The 22,136-nt window shown below is 43.8% G+C and overlaps 2 protein-coding genes across 3 annotated transcripts in view; one reads left to right on the top strand and one right to left on the bottom strand.

The window, feature by feature from the left end:
* LOC103701851 overlaps positions 1–7,998 on the bottom strand; it is a 33,446-nt gene extending 25,448 nt beyond the window's left edge. Inside the window, exons 1-5 of one of the 2 annotated variants that reach the window (XM_008784058.3) lie at positions 7,642–7,998; positions 5,787–5,877; positions 5,609–5,693; positions 5,360–5,444; positions 3,129–3,198 (exon numbers count right to left, since the gene is read on the bottom strand). In XM_008784058.3, coding sequence (XP_008782280.2) covers positions 3,129–3,198; positions 5,360–5,444; positions 5,609–5,693; positions 5,787–5,877; positions 7,642–7,775 — 465 coding nt within the window. In that variant the 5' untranslated portion in view covers positions 7,776–7,998. Of the gene's footprint in view, positions 1–3,128; positions 3,199–5,359; positions 5,458–5,608; positions 5,694–5,786; positions 5,878–7,641 lie in introns of those variants that run through there. The other variant, XM_039130113.1, reaches the window with a different exon arrangement.
* Positions 7,999–18,786: 10,788 nt separating this feature from the next.
* Positions 18,787–21,547, top strand: LOC103701852 (DELLA protein SLR1-like). Its single transcript, XM_008784059.4, has one exon. It carries the CDS (start codon positions 19,242–19,244, stop codon positions 21,189–21,191), a length of 1,950 nt encoding a protein of 649 aa, XP_008782281.2. The 5' UTR covers positions 18,787–19,241; the 3' UTR covers positions 21,192–21,547.
* Positions 21,548–22,136: the final 589 nt, after the last annotated feature.

Genomic DNA, 22,136 nt, shown 5'->3' on the forward strand with positions numbered 1-22,136 from the left:
GATTAGGCTGGTTCAAGCTGATTCCAGGCAATTGGGCAAATTCTACTTGCTTCAGGCCAACACATGCTAAAAGGGAATGTTCACTTTTCATAAACTAGCATTTTAAAAATTCTCGAGAATGGGACTGTGATTTAATTTGGCTCCTTAGCTTATAGTGCTTTGGAGATGAAAGCAGTTGCGTATATCAAACCTTCTTGCCCACCCTCTTCATTAGAACTCTTCCCAAACATGTAGCAATTTCAAAGGGTCATTTTTTGATTTGTGACCATAAACCACAAAGAACAAAGTAAGCATCACCACATGCCAGTTTGACATCTAGGTTTTAATGCAGATTCCTTTCTTGCTGAAAGTTGTCTTGGCTAGGAAGTTGGCACAAATTCCAAGTGTCGACACCAACTTGGCAGGCAGTCACAAAAAATCTAATTAATCCTTCAGCGGTTACAAAAAATCTACTCAATCCTTCCATCGAGTCTTCACTACTTAAAGCTTCTGCTCCTTATGTAACTCAATTTGCATGGGAAAAGGCTTGGATGATGCTGATGATGATAGGCTTAAAGCTTTGAAGAGAAGAAATCAGAGAATATAGGAGAGAGGAGGAGAAAACAAAAGACATTTCAGAGAAGTCCTTCACCTTTTTGGCGAGTTATCACCCACAATTCCAGATATGTGGAGAATATCAGCAGAGAAATTAACATATGAAATCACAATACATATCTCTAGGATGATGTTCTCCAAGGACTCTTGCTGAATGACATAAAATTTTGCACAATTAAAAGAAGAATGTTCTATGCACATTTGAGCATATCTGAAATCCTCCCTTTGTACTAGAAAAGCTCTTCTAATGTCAAGATGATTTTTCAATTGAATAATGAATTTCAAAAGGGACTTTACTTGCACACTGAGCACACATGGAATCAACAATTGTTAGCCCACTTAAAAGTGTTTTCTCATCTTTTTGTACATTCATATATAATTAGATGAAAAGATTCATAAATTCTAATTTAATTAGCATTTTATTAGACAAAATTGTAATTTCAGAAACAGATCCTTTTTTGAACTTTGTTTGATCTTTCGATCTATACCAAATTTCCTTGCAAAATTTCACTAAATTAATTTTGCACTGCTACGCTCAAATCCAATTCACAACGTACTGGCAAGCACATAGCCACCATAAAGTGCCAGCCTTGGTTGATATCAAGCTCAATATCAATATGTAGACCATTGAGATGGTACAACAATGAGTACAAGAATTGTAATTCTATAGGAAATGTAGGAGACTAGGAGTCATATGGTAATGATTAAGGTAAAAAAATCATTATATAAACTACTTTTAATACCCAAGGTTTATCCAACAACAGAATAAAAAGGTATGCAACTTCTCCAATCAAAAGTACCAAAACTGGTGAATCAGAGATGCTTGTGAATTAATATAGACATGTATAATACACCAATAGAACGTCTACTCTCATACTTTCTTGGATTTTAGATATAACAAAATACATGCAGAAAATTTTTTGGAAGTAGAATATTAAATACAAAAGGACAAGAGATGACCATATAATATACATTATCTGCATACTGATAGTCTGCCTCTTCAAAGTTGTTGGCATAATATAATGTTTTTTAACTATATCACCATGTACATTTGGTTGGGTCATTTCTTCAGAAGCATTAGAATTGATTTAACAAATTACTTTAGGTTTCTTCACAGTTTTCAGATTTAAAATTTGTATAAATGAAAATGATACTTCTAAACTTTAGGGTTGGTACACAATGTAAATATCTCATTAAAAAAGCTCTTTTTTAATTTATGGCAGGCATAGATTAGCCTATGTACATATATATGAATTGCTTGGTTAAATTACATAACTTGGTGATACAGAAGTCATGATTTACAGACTCTACCATCTAATATTATTTTTTATCACTTGTCATTTTCAATCTTTATGTTAAATTCTTATGTGCTCATCAAAATCTGTCCTGTGTCTAATTTAACTTCTTCTAATCTCCCGCGATGAGCTGCCATTTCGAAGAAATAGGAAATCTATGGATAATTATAATGGATTGAGATATTAAGTGCATCAAAATCGAGGTGACAGACAATGATGCATCTTCTTTTTAGAGGCTTTTTGGTAGGTATAAGCTAGCAAACAAATGGAAAAACAAGGATCACGATGCATGAATGATAAGAAAATAGGAAACAAAGAAGAAAATAAAACTTATTGAATAAAGAAAGTCAAGAATATTAAAAGTAACAAGGAATAAGTGAATGAAGGTATGTAATGGTAAAGAATGATGCAGCTAGTGAGAAAGAGAGATCAAAGGGAAAAGGCTTTATGATCTGATTGTTTGTACTTTGTTTTGTAGGATCAACCAAGTGATAACAAGCTTAAAACATTGTTATAATGGTATTAAAAGATAAAATAATCATGATGAAACTCATCAATAACAAATCTGAATTTTCCTTTCCTTTCCCATCTTAACTCCCATATCCTTCTACGATATACTCATAAAATAAAATCTGAAACAAAAAAAAAAAGTTCGGAAATGCCAAAATGGCAAGTGAGATACACAACAATGGAGCAACTTGACTGGATCCACAGCATATAACTGCATAGCAATGAAAATGCTAATTGACACGGGATTGCAGCATCAAAAAATCTGTTTCATTGTTAGATTTTAGACCTCTCAAAAGTATAAGTTTGGAACATGTCATATTTTTTTATTAAGCATATGGTTTTCAAACTGCTTCTTAGTCCCTAATAGGCTCCATACACTAAAATTCAATATTTTAGAATAAGTAAAAAGAACTATGAAGCATCAAGAACGTCTATCTACCTTAAAAACTAAGATGCTTATAAACCAAGCCAAATCAATTCAACAATTAAATCATATGAGGTCAAGGCCAAGAATTTAAACCAAGAAAAGATCACGAGTATGAAGATGTATACCTTAAATTAGACTGCACATTAGAATTTTATAAACAATACTTCTAAACAAAAGCATTAAAAGAAGCAAAGAAACAACTGATAAAATGAGCAAGGAGAACTCATGGCATCAACAAACTACCTATATAAAAAGGCATCATCATGACATGTTTATCCATGTTAACAGCCAAGTTAACTTACAGGAAGTGTCTCCCATATGGCTTCGTCACTCATGCTTTCTTCATCTCCTGGCATTAAAGCCCTACACATTCTGTATATGGGGTAAAAGAAAATTTCAGAACAAAGGAGAAAACCAACTAATAATTAAAAAGGAGAAAAGAATTAGCATGTCTTAATTGGGTACAAGAATTTTAGGTTCATGATAGAAAATTAGGACAGTTTTCGGTGGAGAAACTGCTCTTAAATGGCTAACTGCTTGCAGGACTGTAATGCCATAGGATACTTCTAATTTGCTTTAGAACAAGTTTTTAGCTTCCTGGTGTCATTTTCATGTTGATTATTGGTTGTTTAAGCTTCAGAACAGATGTCCTTTATCCTAAGGTACTCTCTATAAACAAAATTTCAATTGGAAACCATGCAGTTTCTCAAAAATAGCATCTATACCTTATCCTTTCTTGTCAAGTTTAAGTCAGGCTGGAAATATATTGGATATGCTCAGATACTGGTAATATGCATATCCATAACTACTTTTATCCAGCAGATATGGATACCAAACAGACAGCTCTTAGAGTTATGGAAATTTTGTAATTGACGACGAACAAATTAGTTAAGTCTATACCTAAAGGTATTGAGATTTAATCATATTAACTGATGTAAAGTGTTTATCTTCTGGTGATTTTGCTTAAAGTAACCTCTCTCTCATATTCATGGTGTGTATGCATGCAGAAGTTGAGCTGCCAATGGGTCTGGTAAGGTCAACAATTTAGACCAACAAGGTTAATCTTCAATCTTCATCCATCGTGTGTATGCATGCAGTAGTTGGGCTCCCACTTGGTCGGGTCAGGACAACAATTTAAACCAACAAGAAAAGTCTTGGTCTAGATCTGAACCCACCCCTTTTTCCCCTTTTTGGTAGATAATGTAGGCATTTATATGGGACACTCAAAAAGACAGGCACACCTGTCTATAGCTACATGGTGTGTCGGGTCTGGTGGGACCTGAGCGACCTGAGCGCATTATTTAATCAAAACTCCCTGCCCATGCTCACTAAAAGGCCTTTTCATAACCCAACCCAACCACTCAAACCACAAATTTAGTACCCAATCCCACCTAACCCTTTGAGTCAATCTGACCATCTTAAGCCTCAAAAACTGTAAGAGGAAAAGCAGTATCAATGCAACAGCTAAGGAAATAACAAGGGAATAAAAATATATATTCTGAAGAAAATATAGCAAATAAAATTATAGAAAACAAAAGTTTCTATCAAAACTCAATTTATGTCAAGTTTTTTCTAGCTGAAGTCATCCAGTCGTCTTAGTGTTCTTATCACCATCGCAAGTTCACAGCTCACTCTCAATGCTGTAGCCTTTAGGTCATCAACAAGCCTGCAGAGAATCACGTGATGCACTAAGGGGCAGAGAGCTCCATGATGGGACAAGATAGGGTTTTCGGAGCTGAGGGATAACGTAACAGAACCACACAAAAACATAGGCAATTCAAGGTCCCACAAGATTCTAGAAATCAGATCATATGATGCTAGGATAAGCATACTTCATTTGTTATATACCTAGGCCACTAAGTATTACCCAAAGGTAAAAGATAAATTAAACATATGTTTCCATAGGCTTTCACCCTAGAGCATATATAAAACATTATTTTCATGTTAATAATCCTTAGCTAATAGTACAATTCTCAAGACCCAAAACTAGCTAAAGCCCTAACCATAACCTATTCTTTCCAGAGGCAACTGCAATTGAGCCTATAAATTACATATTTGGGCATGTCAACAACCCATACTTGGTAGCACCTATTTTCAAGAGCCAAAACAAGACAAAGCTTTAGCCATAACGTATCCCGTATAAATTTTGGGTCAAGTTGTCTAACATGATTCCTATGCTAGTGTGCTCCACATGACCCAATCCCAGCCCACAGTGAGTTGGGCCATATATTGACACCCCAACATGCAAGTATTTGCATGTGCATGCTTCTTGAGGCAGTGGCCTAGGTTCCTCACTACCCAACAACCACATGTGCTAGGAATGTTAGAATGAAGGGCTTTCACATATGTTGATATTTATTTGCAAAGTTCTACCCTTTGTGAAGCCTTAATTAGAGTTATGCTCCGTAACAGACACCACATTGGTGGGGTGATTTAGCAGCTCTGATTAAATGGGCTGAAAGGAAGTGCAACTCCAAATGTAAATAAAAGATCGATATAAACACATGTTTCCCATTAAGTTGGAATTATTTACCTGAAGTTGTCAACAAGAATAATTACTTCAAAGGCCAAAAGGGGAAGAAAAACGATCTTCAGGTTAAAAGCTGGGTCAGTGTGAGCTGCATATAAGCCCTTTAATGAAAAATGAGACACAGGTAAAAGAATGAAAATTAACTTATAAAAAGCTAATGACTATTGCATATTTTGAACTGGAATACATATGGTTTAGTATGCTGAATGCGACTACTAACTGTTCAATTTATCACAAGTCAATGTCACTTACCGCTAATGCTCTGGAGATAAACACAAAGAAGCAGCTCAAATGCAATTAATAATGGTCCCGCAACAATAGCATGACAAGGTGCCCACTGTACAGCACAATACAAGTTTGTGAGACAAATAAACAATACACTTCTGGATACTAATCCATCTTCAAGGAAGCACTAGTTAACAACTCATACATGACGATCATGAGGTAATGATGGAGCAGGTAAGGAGAACCTTCCACGCGCAACAACAGCATGAAACAGCCAAAGGGGGACAAAAACTATCCTGCATAGTTAGAGACAGCAAATTGAAGGTAAAACAAGAATAAGAAACAATAAATCTCAATATTTTCCAGTCCACAAATGTTGGACATGGTGATATAGGCAGTAAGATGGACATGCTACTCAATAGTTCTTGAGTTTGTCTGTATGGCATTTTCAGAATAAAGTGGTGATTATATGCCTATCACTAGCATGCAGAATGATGTGAAGAGAAAAGATATCCATGTATCCAACACTATCAAAGATAAGAACTTAAACTTAAGTACCAAACAAGTATCCTAACTGATGTAGAGCATAAGGTTATGCAATATATAGTGTATGAGACTTGGGGCATTTAGGAAAAGTTAGCTGATGCCAGGAATGATGAACCGTATAAATAACTCCCCCCCCCCCCAAAAAAAAAAAAAACACACCCTTGTGATTCTCCCTCTTCATCTAATATTTTAGAGAAAGGTACCAACAAAAACTGCACCCAATATGATTCTTGAAGATCTATGTATAACATAATTTATTAATTAGTTTAAACCCTAATTTATCTTTCTCTCCATTGCCTCTCCAATTTATCTTCTTCCTCCTATCCTCCTTCGTCCTTTAATTTTTATCCTTCTCTTTCTCGTCTATTCTCTTCCACCTCCACCTTCCCTTTTCTCTTCATCTTGGTCCTCCTGTGCAATGTCTAGGCAGCCATCCTTCTTCACCAACTTTGTAGCTACCACACATGGACCCTCACCGCTGCCCTCCATTGAACTAGGTGAAAGCAAATATGAATACTATTATGGTCATGGAGAAATCCTTTGGATGTTCAATGTATAACAACCGGTCCACCAAAACAAAATACATTCATATAATTTAAGTGAAAAGGAAAAGGTAATGCAGGTTCTATATATATTGATGGCCACAAAATAATTCAAAGCAATATATTTACCTCGACCTCCGAAACAGAAAATAATGTAGAGATATGACGATGTTTCAAATAAATGAAATGGACTTCCGGAGTGAAGATCTGATTTTTATGTGTATATGATCCCAGCCAGTTAGTGATACTTGAGTGGAAATTTTTAAATCCAAATACATGGCTAGTTATGTTGCTAAAAGCTTGGGACATGCACATGCAAGTAGTCTTGGGCAATAAAAAGGAAGCTAGCCCTAAATATACGTGCAAGTACCTGGAACAAAATTTGATAGAATATGAGAAGATAGTGTCAAAAAAACAAAAAGGAGAATTACGACGTTACAATTTAAACCATGGCAGGGAAATAAAATAGCATTGCAATTAATTTGCCCCTTGATAAAAACTAATGGCATGCCAAGATTACAGTTCTGCACTCGATAAACAGATAGTATAAGGCCTGGAGGCTATGGATTCCTTCATCCTCAACACACACTAAAGGTTCTTTATCCTGAACCTAGAATTCTTCTATAACCAACACCAGAACGAACGCTAAGAACTCAGCTCTGAGACATCCAATCCAGCTGGCCTATCGCTAAATTGAGGGTTTACAAAGCATATGGCATTTATCAGAGACAATATTCGTTAAAAAGAAGAAGAAGAAGAAGAAGCTTATTCCCATTACGCCCCACCCATACCCCTTCTTTATCAGAAAATTCCGAGCGCGGATTTTCTTTCTAGGTTATGACAATTCAAAATCGCAATTTCCAAGAATTAGATAAATTTTCGTGAAAAATCAACCAAAAACAAACCTAGCTCTAAATAATTAGAAACAGACTAAGAAGGGGAAACAAAGGGAGGAGAGGACGGCGAACTGACCACCAAGAATAGGAGATGCGGCCATCGATCTTGAGGGCGAGGAAGAGAGTGAACCAGAAGAGCAGCCCGTGCCCCACGACCGCCTGCGCCGATTTCCCCACCGTCCCCCACGTCACCGCCTTCCGGCGTTGCATCGCCTCTTGCCCCCTTCTCCGCCGCCGCCACCACAGCGCTTTCTCTCCTCTCTTCTCTTTCCTTTCCTCCTCCCCCTCCCTTCTCTCACGCTCTCACTCCCTATGAGTCTCCTACCTCTTTCTCGGACGGAAGGCGGGCGGTTCTTCTTGTTCTTGTATTCGCAGGGTATTTGGGCGATGGGGATTTTTTTTATTCATTACTCATTAGAACCCAGTTCGAGAGAGGGTTCTTGAATTAGCTTTCACGCCAACGCGAGCTGGCTTTCGATGCGGGTCTCGCTGTGAGGTCCAGTGGTCCCGCGGAGGGCGTTAAGCGACGCTGTGCCTCTACGTGGCGGCATCCAGGAAGACGTGTGCGCGAGGAGGATAGCATTTTGGCTGCTGCAGCGCTGCTCCCCGAGACATTATCGCGCCTCGGATCGGCTCAATGGTTCATAACAGCAATACGAGGCGGTCCCACCATTCTACCAATGAGGTTTTGACAGACCAGCGACGGGAAGTGACTCGCGTCCGAGAGGGGCGCGCAAGCGGGGAGGCGGGCAAGAAGGGGAAGGGTATTTTTGGAAGGTAGAGCGAGTAGACGAGTACTGTTTCCGGATGGCAAGTTTCGAGGTCAACCTGCACGAATCACCGGCATTGAAAGCTTAATCAATAGGCCGCGCCGGATGTCGATGACGTGTGGTGCAAGCGATTCCGGCGCAGTGATGAGCATGCCGTTCCATTCATGTTGTTCGGCTGTTCTCCTTTTCAACTTATCAAATGGAGTTGGTATTAGATGACATACTTGTATGATGTATGCATATCTCTACGCTTAGAGATGACAATTGGATTAGATCGGATACCGTATGAGTAGTTAAAAGATCTGTCAACCCAAATTCAATTTATTTATCAAACGGATCAAAAATTCATATCAAAATCTCATCATTTCATTAGGATACAATATGAGTAGTTTAAAGATCTGTTAATCCAAATTCGTTTTATTTATCAAACATATCAAAAAAAATTCATATCAGAATCTCACCATTTTATTAAATAAATAATTTAGTTCAATTTATAATAAATTAAAACAAATTACATGAGTTAAATGGTTCGGTATTGTCCTTCTATTTTTGTTGGAGCTCCCACCCTTTTGTGTAGTTTCTTTTTTCAACTTATGCAATAGCATCCATTCTTTTAGAAACTAGACCGGCCTAAATATTTGTTTTTTCTTTTAAATAAAAAATAAAAGCATATTTATGCATTTCTTGAAAGTTGCACAATGATTGATCCAGCATACGAGTTTATTTTTTTATAAATAATTTTTTTTGTGAAAATGGCAATTCATATAGCTTTGTCGTGAGTACAACCTGCCAAGTCACGGAAAAGTAAAAAGTATAATGAGGACGGTAAATTTACTACAGACGTCCAAAAAATCTCTCCAAAATACCGCGCAACATAGAAGGCGACCCAATCTGCTGCCATGTTCGTCTTCTGGAACACATGTGTCGTCTGAAACTCGTCCAACTCCATAACCAGCCTACGAGTCTTCCGAATAAGAAGGTGACCATCTTCATACTTGTCCGTACCCAAGATTCAATCGAACACATTCTTGTTTCTTTACAAGATCTTCCCTTTAAGAAAAAGTTTAGTCTTTCTGTGGGCTCGGCCATCATTCTTTGTGTATATATTTCTTTATGAAAAGAAATTCATGGACGATGGCTTACAAAATCAAGGTACTCGCCTCATTCCCTCTCCCCAGACAAAAAGCCCTCCAAGAAAGGCTATTTAGATATAGAGCCTGGATTTATAAAAGGACTTTGCAAGCAGACTAAACAAACATCTTTTAATTCCACATATCGGAATAGAAGGGACTGTCAAAAACAATGAGGATAGCATGGTACACAAAATATAACTCTAGTTGTTCACCTCTACAAGTCCACATGCATGCGAACAAAGCATGCCCCGGATATAAATTGCGATAGCCAAATAAAATGTTCGCTGATCATGGTCTAACTAATCCAGTCCATCCTAATCATGAATCCAACTGAATAAGAGATAGATGGCATTTAATTTGGCCCAGCCCACGAAACCTTTCCGCGCCCAACTCGCCTCTCCCCTGTGGCCCCCAAAACTGTGGCGCAGCTTTTGCATCCCCTGATTGGATCCTCCGATTTCCCTCTAGCCGAGTCAGCCACCTGCCTCGAATAGCCTCGGACCATTGCCCATTGCTACTCTCCACCTCACCGGGTCTTACGCATCACAGCCCCTTCCGCTTCGAGAAGGTTTGGCTGTCGTATCCCCAGTCTTGGGATATTGTTCGCGATGCATGACGGGTCCCTGTGCATGGCGATCCCATGCAACGGGTCTCACGCAAACTCGAGTTGACTAAAAGACGCCTTCGTCGATGGAACCGTGAGGTTGTGGGTAATATTTTCCGGCGATTGGAGGGCGTAGAGTCCTCGATCGCCGAGTTGCAAAGGAAGGAAGACCTAGGGGGTATGCTCCCAGAGGACGATATGGCTGATCTCCGGGGACTGCTCGCGACTCACCACTCGTTGTTACGTCAACATGAGATTTTCTGGCGTCAGAAATCCCGCGTGCAGTGGGTAAGCGAGGGGGATCGTAATACTAGGTTCTTCCATCGGACTACGATTATACGGAGATGGAGGAGCATGATTCACTCTCTGCGAGATGGGTCCGGACATCAAGTAGAGAGCGAGCCTGCCATCCGTCAGTCCTTACTCGACTTTTTCCGTACTAGATGGACGGCGGATGAGGAGGCCAGTGATGGGGACCGCCCTCTGAGGGTGGATGTGGGTATTCGTGACGCTGAGAGTGTAGCCTTGATCCGGCCGGTGTCGGCGCTGGAGGTACAGGAGGCAGTCTGGGCCTTGACTCCGGACAAGGCTCCTGGACCTGATGGTTTTCCCCCTTTCTTCTTTCGGCAGTACTGGAGTATTATCCGACTAGCGGTGGTGGAGGCTATTCAGTGCTTCTTTACCCAGGCAGCCATGCCTGTGGGCTGGAAGGCTACCTTCATTACGCTTATTCCTAAGCGTCAGAATGCGACCGAGCCTTGTCACTTTCATCCTATTAGCTTGTGCACAACCTTATACAAGGTTGTGGCAAGAATTATGGTGGGTAGAATGAAGCCCCTCTTACCGGGCATCATTAGCCAGGAGCAGGGGGCTTTTGTGGCCGGCAGAAATATTTCTCACAATGTTATGTTGGCCCAGGAAATGCTTTGGGATCTTCGGCGAGCTTCGAAGCGGCACAGCCTAATGGCAGTCAAGTTGGATATGGAGCGGGCTTATGATAGGATCAGGTGGAGGTTTCTTCAGCGGGCGTTGGAGGCTTACGGTTTTCCGAGGCAGTGGATTGATTGGGTGATGGGGTGTGTCCGTGGGCCAAAATTTTCTATCTTGGTCAACGGCACACCGTCATCCTTCTTTGAGTCCACCTTAGGATTACGACAGGGATGTCCCTTATCCCCTTATTTGTTTATTATCTGTGCTGATATCTTGTCTCGGTCCTTGGAAAGGGTGTGCGCTAGCCGGGAGCTGGAGGCTTATACCCCAGCCCCGGGGGTTCGACCTATCTCTCATTTACTGTTTGCTGATGATTGTCTTCTTTTGACCAGGGCACGGACTTCAGACGCTCGGGTTCTCCGCAGGGTGGTGGCAGACTATTGCGCGGCGTCCGGCCAGAGAGTGAACTTGCTTAAGTCCACCATCTTTTTCAGCCCCAGCACGGAGAGCAGAGTCAGACAGGAGATCAGAGGGATACTGCAGATACCAGAGCAGGAGGGGGCGCTCACCTACCTAGGTGTTCCTATTACTGGCCGTAGGCTACGGGTGGCGGAGTGCTCGGGTCTGGTGCAGCGAGTCCAGAGCAGGTTGGAGGGATGGAGGGCGTCCTCCCTATCCATGATGGGGAGAGTGACACTGGTTAGAGCGGTGCTGGGATCCATACCGGTGTATCTTATGGCCAACACAGTGGTTCCGAAGACGATTCTATTGAGGATCGAGCGCCTTCTTCGGAGCTTTTTGTGGGGGTCATACGGTGGAGGTCACGGAGTGCACCTGGTGGCATGGGAGCATGTGTGCCTTCCTACCAGCGAGGGTGGCTTGGGGGTGCAGTCCCTCATAGTGAGGCGCGAGGCGCTCCTTGCTCGGCACGCGGCTCGGTTCTTGTTAGAGCCACATGGCCTCTGGAGCCAGGTGATGGCAGCTAGATATTGTCGGGGGGTTTCAGTGGCGGCGGGGGGAGGGGGCGCCGAGTCTCCTTCATGTGGCGCGAGATCAGGAGGTACATGCCATCTGTATTGGCGCATACCAGATGTTTGATTGGAGACGGCCGGAGTATCGATGTGACCGGCGATTCATGGGTGGACTCCCTTCCCCTGAGTTGCTGGCCGACTATGGTTCACACCGAGGCAGTGGAGGGGCTACGGGTGTGTGACCTACTAGTCCCAGGAGGGGCAGAGTGGGATGAGGCCAGACTCAGGTTGTTGTTTGGGGCACACCTAGCTGCGAGGATTCGGTCTCTCCCGTTACCCGGATGTGGGGGGCCGGACGTCAGGGTGTGGGGCACCTCGAGCCGGGCCAGTGTCAGATTAGGAGATCTCTCCCGCATTATTTCGGCGGGGCACGACCCGGGGCTGGACTGCACCTGGACTTGGAGGTCGGGTCTTCACCCGAGGGTAGCTCTCTTCCTATGGAAGATATGTTGGGACCGCCTTCCGACGAGTGCCGAGTTGAGCAGGCGTGGCTGGGGGGTCCCGGCAGAGTGTGAGACGTGTGGAGCTGAGGAGTCAGTGGACCATGTGCTCTTCCAGTGTACATGGGCGAGGGCGACATGGCAGTGGACTGGGATCCAGCAGGGGGCGCGGAGTGCGCGATTACAGTTTCTCGGAGTGATACGACAGTGGTTAGCCAGTTCACAAACTCGCGATGAGGGTATCAGAGCGACTTGCACAGCATATCAGATTTGGTTGGCTAGAAACACTCGTACTCTTGGCGAGCGTAGGATGTCACCGAGGTTTGTGGCAGAGCTTGCTCGGGCACAGTCCACAGAGATCAGGGCCACCCTACCTACGGACAGACCTTTGACAGCTTGGGACACCTGGGGCTCCTCTCTTGCTTCGGCAGCTCCTCGGATGGTGTTTTTCACCTGGGAGCCTCCACCCCCGAGCTTCCTCAAGGTCAACTTCGATGGGTCAGTTTTGGATGGCGGCACTCGTGGCGGTGCAGGCTTTGTCATACGGGACCCGCATGCTAGGGCAGTAGCTGCAGGTGGCTGCCAGTTGTTTGACACATCGGTTCCCGGAGCAGAGCTGCGTGCAGCCTGGGCAGGTCTTCGTCATGCACGGATTGTTCTGCGGGCCAGCTCGATTATGTTAGAGGGTGACTCGGCCACCGTCATCGGGTGGATTCAGAGGGGGTTGAGGGGCGGGGGCACAGACCACCCCTTGATCCGCGATATTGTGGCGATGATGAGAGATGGGATGGCCATCCAGGCCAAGCATGTATTTAGGGAGGCCAACGGGGCAGCCGATTGGGTAGCTGCCTTCGTGGCCCACCATTCGGGGTATGCTCTTTGGTCAGGGGAGGGGGAGTTGCCATCGGCACTCCGTGAGTTACTGTATTTTGATCTTATTGGGTGTATTCACACACGTACTGTATGAAGCACCTGTTTTAAGAAAAAAAAAAACTGTGGCGCACCCACCGTCCTGTCACGTTCTATTTCGTTGAATGACGCATAAAACTAGCGATGGGCGACACATAAGAGTTTCAATGCGCATCTTATCCATGGATGATGACGGTGGCCTACCACCTCCTTTGGATAGGATATGCCGGATATCCCCATCCCCAAGTCGATTTCCAGTCTCATTGATGGATTTATGGCTCCAGGGAAAAGCTAGCTACTTTCAATTTCTTTTTGGAACGAAGAAATATAAAATTATTCCTCAGGGGTGTCTGTTTTTTTTTAATAAAAAAAGTATCATCAAGAATTTATACATGATTTTACTTTCTGATGGACATTGTTTATTAGATTTTTTTTGGCATAAATATCCTTTTAAAAATTTAAATTTACGTGAATACCCTCTTAATATTTATATTTACTTATGTACCATCATAAAACATTATTTTTTACAAATACCCCTAATATTAATATAACGGTTCTTCTAACCCTATTAATAAAAACCATATTTATTTTAATTAAAAATAAAATAAAATTTTGAAATTATTTTTTTGTCTCCCATCGTGATCATTTTATAATTATTTTTTTTCACATCTACCTATTAAGAGTATTTTAGTTATTTTAATTTGAAACTATTAATTTTTTAACAACATTAGATAGTATGATACATATACAAAAACAACAATAAAAAAAAAGTAAAATAGCAAAACAAGTGTTTTACGAGGGTATACATGCAAATATCACTTTTGAAAGAGTATTCATACAAAATTCAATATTTAGAAGGATATTCATTAAAAAAAATTATTTATTTGCCCATCTCATTTGCTGGGACGTGAAATAGTGAGGTGAACCACCCAGTTGGATGGTGATGACTTTGTTGCTATAATGCCAACAAACACGTTCCAATGCCTGCCGTGTGACACTGTATTTTGCCGTTGCACGGTTGCACCATAGAAGGCCACGAGTGCAAGTCCCAGTGGGGATCCAACATCTGTTGTTAAATTCAACCCCATTCCGATTTTTTTCTTGTTTTTTTTTTTTGTTTGTTTTTTGGTACCAGGGGGTGAGGACCTCACCTCAAATGGATGAACTGAATCAGATCATGAGAAAATTCTTCTCGTCAAACCAGTTGACATTGATCAATACATAACGTGTTTGCCAATCCATCAACCATTTGATTCGCTTCCCAGGTAACTTAAAAGGTAAGAAAAGCTGGACAGGGCGGAGAAGAGTATCTTGATGTTCCTCGTTGGACCATACATGGATATCACGGTTGGACGGATTTTGATTTGGGCTTTTTATTTTTACTCCACAAGAGTCTTTGATTATTAAATTATGGCATGACTTGCTCAATTTGCTCCAAATTGTTTACAATGTATTAGAAAATTTAAATATAAAAGCTGTAAATTGAAAATTTAAAATCATTAGATATGATCTATAAAATCTAAAATGCATCTAGACCCTTGTGCCTATTTATTGTGTCTTTTTCTAAAGAAAATAAATTGTATAATGTTACCATGCCTCTGCATTTTCACCCGCTTTTAGTTTTGTTCTAACTTGCCTGCTAAGTTGATTGTAACTACATTTCGTTAAAATTTTAATTTAAAAATAATTTATTTTTTTATTTATTCTCTAAATTTTAGTTGGTTTAAACGCTTTGGAATACTTATATTTTTTAGATGCCTCTTTTTGAAGAGACCTACTCTTTTAAAAAGAATGTTAGTTTACGAAAAGATACGGTGCCTTCAAAACATCGCGTATCTTCTGAACCATCGCATAAAGTCTATAAATAAACTACTTTAGAATTATCCGAAATACTTATATGGCCACTTTCCATAATACACTCTATTACAGTTCAAAAGAGACTCTACTTCCACAGTTTCTACCTTTTAATTTCACCTCCAATCTCTTCTTCTTATTTCTGTTTTGGGCAATTGAAGGGGTCTCTCGAGACAAAACTTCCTGGCACTCGCGATCATCAGAAGAAGATCGAACTGAGCCAGATTATTATACTTTGAGGATGAGATTGCCGCGTACTTGCATGTAAGGGGTGAATTATATTCCTAGGACAATATATATCACACCCTTCGATTTAGACAAATTTTCTACCAATTAAATTAGAAAGATTTTTTATAAATATTAATTTTTTTTATTTCAATTTATATTTTTAAATAGTAAATAGCAATTTCTAGGCAATATTCTTCCAATGCATTCAACCGAAAAACTTGATATGGGAATGAGACATCAATGTGGCTGATATTGTCGCATATCATCATTTTTAATCTTTATCATGAACTTCAAGATGCACTGCATGTAAGAAAAAGGCCTTTCATCACACACACACACATGTGCATGCATGTGTGCATGCATACACACACATAAACCCCCACAGTCGCAGATATGCATCCGCGCGCGTGCATACACACAAACACACTCTCACTCACATACAGAAACATGCATGCACCAAATATCTGTTTTGACATGTCATGAATCGGATGAGCGCAAGGTCTCGACAATACTGCAACATGGTTCGTAGACATTAGTTTTAGTTCTTTTTCTCCTTCTCTCCATTTAATATATTCTCGCTATTATACATGTGGGTGTAAATCTAATATATTTAATGAAATAGAAAATTTTATAGACCCTATAAAAATAGTAAAATTTTTTTCCATCGATGCGAGCGCATCACCAGATAGTCGAGTTGAACTGCTTACAGCGCCTTCATCCCCTTCGGTTGATCAACCCTATAAGACGAAATCAGCTAAGAGGTATAATCCCCTCACCAGCTGATGCGGATTATGATTCCGATTTCAATATTGATTCAAGCCCAACTTCGCTACCTCGGATTCAGAGATTTTGGAAGGGACATTCCAGAAATAAAATTGATAATGTGATTTAAATATGCGTTGCGATGAATAATTTGACATCAATTTTTGTTAATGCCATGGCATGTCAAAAACAAATAATATAATTATCTTGATTGTACCTCATTAAAGCAAGCAATCCGGGCCAGGAATAAAAGGCCATGTACCTAACTTAGAGGGTTCAACTGTTAGCAATTTCACTTGGAAGATCAAAGTTTTTTTATTAGGATTTATGACTTTATGTGCTAGACATATAATTTCTCCATTGTTTCATATAACTTCCCTTCTTTTCTTGTTTGCAAAGAAAATTTAAAACATGTAAAGTGTGATCACCTAACACTTGCTAACAAATAGAGTATATTTGTTATTTTTTCCCCTAGTATGTAATGCAACGAGAATACATTTTGGACGCCAACAATTCGTGTTTTTATAGATAACTTGATGGTGTTTTTATACTCATCATAGCTTATGCAAGCATTACTAGTTTGCATACACATAATCCTATCAAATTTTCAAGTCCTAACTAGCATTCATAGTCAAAGCGGTTCTTTGTTGTAAACATGTTTGAATATAAAAAAGAATGAATTAAATGTTTAATCAGGAAAAGATGACAGTTTTTTCGGATTTCAATCGTAAGAGTTCCTATGCTACGATATATCAAATAATAATTTCATAAATAAATTCTTCATCGACAAAAAAGAACTCTCACAAAAGAGTTACACCATCGATCTATAAACTTTATTTTGGTTTTTAATCCAATAATCATATATTGATGGCAGCGGTAAATATTAATTTATTTATATCAAAATTCAGCACTACATTTTTATCCTTCAATTTCCTATTAATCGCCTTAATTGTTTATTGTAAATTACTCTCTAGATCTCGACAATATTGTCACTGTTTTTTTTTTCATCCTCTATATAAAAGAAAGGATTTTTTACATGGATACCATTCTAAATATCAGATTTTGCATGAATATACCATCGTAAAACTCTGTTATTGTACAAATGCCCGTAATATAACGGTTGTTCTAACGGTTTTAAGAATGAACGTGATAGACTGAGCACTTGGCTGGACCTTGTCGATAACCAAATAATCCAGTTTCCTTATCGAAATGCCAAACATGGAAAGCTCAAATAGACCATAGAAAAATAATATAAGCCGAAGGCCGGCTGACATTAAGAGAAAGTGGCAGACATATATGGAGGCAGTCAACTTGTCTACTTTCCTAACATTCTTTATCTTATATTCAGCATCCTAGACAAATAAAAAAACCCTCGAGTCCATAGCGGCCTTTGCATCGAAGGTCTTCGTTTTCCACGGGCCTAGCGATAGGTGTTACGACCAGCGAGCGATACTAGAATGCGTTCAAAGCGAGCCTTTTTTATCCCTACGGTAATCGTAAATAGTAATGTATAAATTTAACGCCGGGATGGAGGCGGCGTATCGAAGGCTTTGCGGTGAATTTTGATTGGTTGATTCGTCATATCGACTGCGATCGGCTTGAAAAGGGGTTAGATAAGAAGGAATTAAGGGATAAGAGTTCGAATGGTGGAAACAGTGGAGGCGGTGTGAGAAGGACCTGGAGCTCCAACGGGCTGCAAGGTGGGGTGGAGACCACGTGCCAACGGAATCTGGACACGTGGGAGGATCACATGCGGATGTCGACGTGGATCTGTCACTTATGGGGGGCGTTGCGTTTGTTGCGAGCGGAGGCTGCCACCCGACGACGTCACGCCCATCGCAAATGCGGGGGATGGGGACGGACGGCGCCCATAAAAGCATTAAAAAGAGAAAATTAGTCAAATAAATAATTCTAAAAAATGGGTGGATAAATAATTTAATTGGGAAAAGGCAAAGAGAAAAGGCAGGAAGGGAGTTAGAGGGCGACACGAGGGTGGATGGGGATTTCATTTTGTTGCTGGGAAAGTGGGGCGAGGCCGTTTCGGGATGCCGTCACCCGCCGTCCGTAACGGGGTTGAGACGGCGTCGAGGTGGGGTCCGCGCGTCCGGTCCAGCCAGGCGTGCCATCCCGTGACGGGGATCCCGCCTCTGCCGGCCGCTCAGCGGCTTGGGGCCCGATCTGCGGTGGCGGTGGTGCTGCTGGTGGTGCTGGCCGTGGGCCCAGCCCCCAATTCAAGTAGTGACATTGACAGCGGGGCACCCTCCCACGTGCGTGGGTGCGGCTCTCTCCCCCACCTCTGTGCCCGTTGCCACTGTGTGGTTACTTACCGGCGCTCTCATCCTTCCAGTGTGTAAATTACTCGCCAAATAGGAAATTCGGACGAATATTTTGTTCTTGGGAGACGACGTGTAAAGAGAACATGCGATGGTCATCAGGGTTAGGTTCGACATTACATTTCGTACGAAGAGATCAGCCTACTACGCGACTGTTAAAGTCCAGGTGTAAATCAACTCGAGAATCTTGGGATTATTTATTATTTTTCGGTTGTGGTACGACTGCCCACACCTCCCCTCCTCATCCCTCCTCATCCCTCACTGCTTTCCCTTTAAGTTATACGGGTACTATCTTGTTGTTTAATCTTTTAATTTATGGTGGCTGATGAGGGAGCTGAAGTTCGAGCGAAAAGAAAGCAGGAATCCGTACACACATACAGAGAGAGTAAAGATTGAAGATGCCTCTCTGATCAATCGATGCCCGCCATATTCCCCCCTTTCTTCCGTTCCTCCTCTTCCACCAATAGGGCTCTGGATCCCTCCCCCCCCCCCCTCTTTTTCTCCGATACCTTCACCTTTTCCTTGTTATTGTTCTTCGAGGCGGTTCTTGGCGGCCGCGACCCCCTCACGAGTCTCCCCGCCTCCTCCAATCCCAGATCTCCTCTACCTCCTAGATCCATAGACCATAACCCAGATAATAAATAGATTTCACCTAGAAGAAGAAAGAAATCGGGAGATAAAGATGAAGAGAGAGCATCAAGAGAGCGTCGCCGGCGGCGGCGGGTATCCGGCGGCGGCGGGGATGATGTCGAGCGGGAAGGGCAAGATGGTGGGGATGGAGGACGAGGACGGGGGAGTGGACGAGCTTTTGGCCGCGCTCGGATACAAGGTCCGGTCGTCGGACATGGCCGACGTCGCCCAGAAGCTCGAGCAGCTGGAGATGGCCATGGGCAGCAGCGCCACCCAGGACGACGCCTTCCTCTCCCACCTTGCCTCCGACACCGTCCACTATAATCCCTCCGACCTGTCCACCTGGCTCGAGAGCATGCTCTCCGAGCTCAACACCCCGCCTCCCCCGCTGCCCTCCTCCCCGATTCCCAACCACCAGAATAACCAGTTCGAGCTGCCGCCGCCCCCCGCCGCCCCCGTCCCGGCCCCGATACTTGATCCGGCTGAGTGCTCCACCGTCACCACCGTCGACTTCCCCACCCCCCGCCGCCAGTCAGAGTACGACCTCAAGCCCATCCTCGCCGCCCCCGATCGCGTCGTGTACGGATCGGAGCCGCCGGCGGAGGTGAACGCAAGGGATCGGAAACGGATGAGGACTTCCTCTTCTTCCTCGTCTTCGTCCCGAGGAGGAGGGATTGGAGCTTGCGTTGGAGGGATGGGATCCGCGATGCCGGCGGCCACGGAAGCATCGTCCACGGCGGCGGGGGCTGCCACGGGGGCGCTGCCCGTGGTGGTGGTGGACTCGCAGGAGGCCGGGATCCGGCTAGTGCACACGCTGATGGCCTGCGCTGAGGCGGTGCAGCAGGAGAACCTCAAGGCGGCGGACGTGCTGGTGAAGCAGATCTCGATGCTCGCCGCCTCCCAGGGCGGCGCGATGCGGAAAGTCGCCGGCTACTTCGCCGAGGCTCTGGCCCGTCGGATCTACCGAGTCCACCCCCAGCAGGACTGCTCCCTCGACTCCGCGTTCTCCGATATTCTTGAGATGCACTTCTACGAGAGCTGCCCCTACCTCAAGTTCGCCCACTTCACCGCCAACCAGGCCATCCTCGAGGCCTTCGCCGGCTGCCGCCGCGTCCACGTCATCGACTTTGGCATGAAGCAAGGGATGCAGTGGCCGGCGCTGATGCAAGCCCTTGCCCTCCGCCCCGGCGGCCCGCCGTCGCTCCGGCTCACCGGCATCGGCCCTCCCCAGACCGACAACACCGACGCCCTCCAGCAGGTGGGCTGGAAGCTCGCCCAGCTCGCGGAAACCATCCACGTCGATTTCCAGTACCGCGGCTACGTCGCCAACAGCCTCGCCGACCTCGAACCCTGCATGCTCGAGGCGGAGGCTGGCGGCAACGGCAACGGCGGCGCGGACGAGGAGCCGGAAGTGGTGGCGGTGAACTCGGTCTTCGAGCTCCACCGGCTTCTCGCTCGGCCGGGGGCGCTGGAGAAGGTTCTGGGCACGGTCCGGGCGGTCCGGCCGAGAATCGTGACGGTGGTCGAGCAGGAGGCGAACCACAACGCCGGCTCGTTCCTGGAGCGGTTCACGGAGGCACTGCACTACTACTCGACCATGTTCGACTCTTTGGAGGGAGGTGGCACGGCCGGCGCAGCGGCGGCGGAGGGGGCTGTCGGCGCCAGCGGGGGACAGCAAGATCAGGTGATGTCGGAGGTGTATCTCGGCCGCCAGATCTGCAACGTGGTGCCGTGCGAGGGCACAGAGCGGACGGAGCGGCACGAGACGCTGGGCCAGTGGCGTGAACGGATGACTCGGGCCGGGTTCGAGCCGGTCCACCTTGGGTCCAACGCGTTCAAGCAAGCCAGCATGCTCCTTGCCCTCTTCGCCGGCGGCGATGGCTATCGCGTCGAAGAAAAAGAGGGATGCCTCACTCTCGGGTGGCACACGCGCCCTCTAATCGCCACCTCTGCCTGGCGCGTCCCCGCCGCCGGCGGCGCCCTCCCCTCCGCCTCCCGCTGACTTACCGACCGTCTCGATCGGAAGGCAGCAAGCTCGGCCGTCTGATGATGCTGTTTCTATCTCTCTCTCTCTTTTCCGCTGACCCCACGTGGGTCCACCGGTCCAAGGTGATTGATGGTGCTGCAGTTACTCTGAATCACTGGATCAGCCCCGGCTCGGGGCGCGCCCCCGACTCCCCCCTGTGGCCCTGTCTCTCTCTCTCTCTCTCTCCCCTCTCTTCTCTCTTCTCTCTTCTCTTTTTTAGTTAAGTTTGTTGTTGTCATCCTCTTGGGAATTTTATCATGTGTATCTATGTACCTTCTACCTTAGTTTCTAAATAAAATAGAAGAGGTGTTTTTTATTTAAAAAACAAGAAAGCTTTTAACAGTGGAACCTGAGCATGGTACGGTGCGGTAATATGCCTCCTTTAGCACAATTAAGTCGAAAGTGAGGTGACTGGCTCTCTGTCTATCTTTCTCTTTCTTTTGTATACATTTTTTTTCATAGATTTGTTAGATAATACCTACAATTATTATCCGACGGAGGGAGAGGCTAAGGAGCATGGAAAAGGGTGGCGGGGGCCCACAAGTTGAGAGTGGAGTCACGACCACAACTGTCCAATCGGGATCAGGTGGCTGTCAGGGGGGGAATGGGGGTGGACCCACCGGGGGAACACCTTGGACCCACCACTAAATAGGGAAATTGCGAGGGCCGGCGGGCGGGCGGCAACCCCCAGCTTGTGGAGTCAAATCGATTGCGACTCCCCTCGATTGCGTCCCCATCCCTCTTCATCTCTCACCGCACAAACTCTCGGAACAAAAGTCATACGGGCTTATCTTATCGTATTTTTTCTAATATCCACCTTAGAAAAATCTAAATGTTGGTTATCAAATTTATAATTAAAAAAATATAATATTTTTTATTATTTTTAGAACTTATTTTTTGCTCGATACATAATATATAAAA

The sequence above is a fragment of the Phoenix dactylifera genome, chromosome 9 (genome assembly GCF_009389715.1).
Source record: "Phoenix dactylifera cultivar Barhee BC4 chromosome 9, palm_55x_up_171113_PBpolish2nd_filt_p, whole genome shotgun sequence".
Lineage (NCBI taxonomy): Eukaryota > Viridiplantae > Streptophyta > Magnoliopsida > Arecales > Arecaceae > Phoenix > Phoenix dactylifera.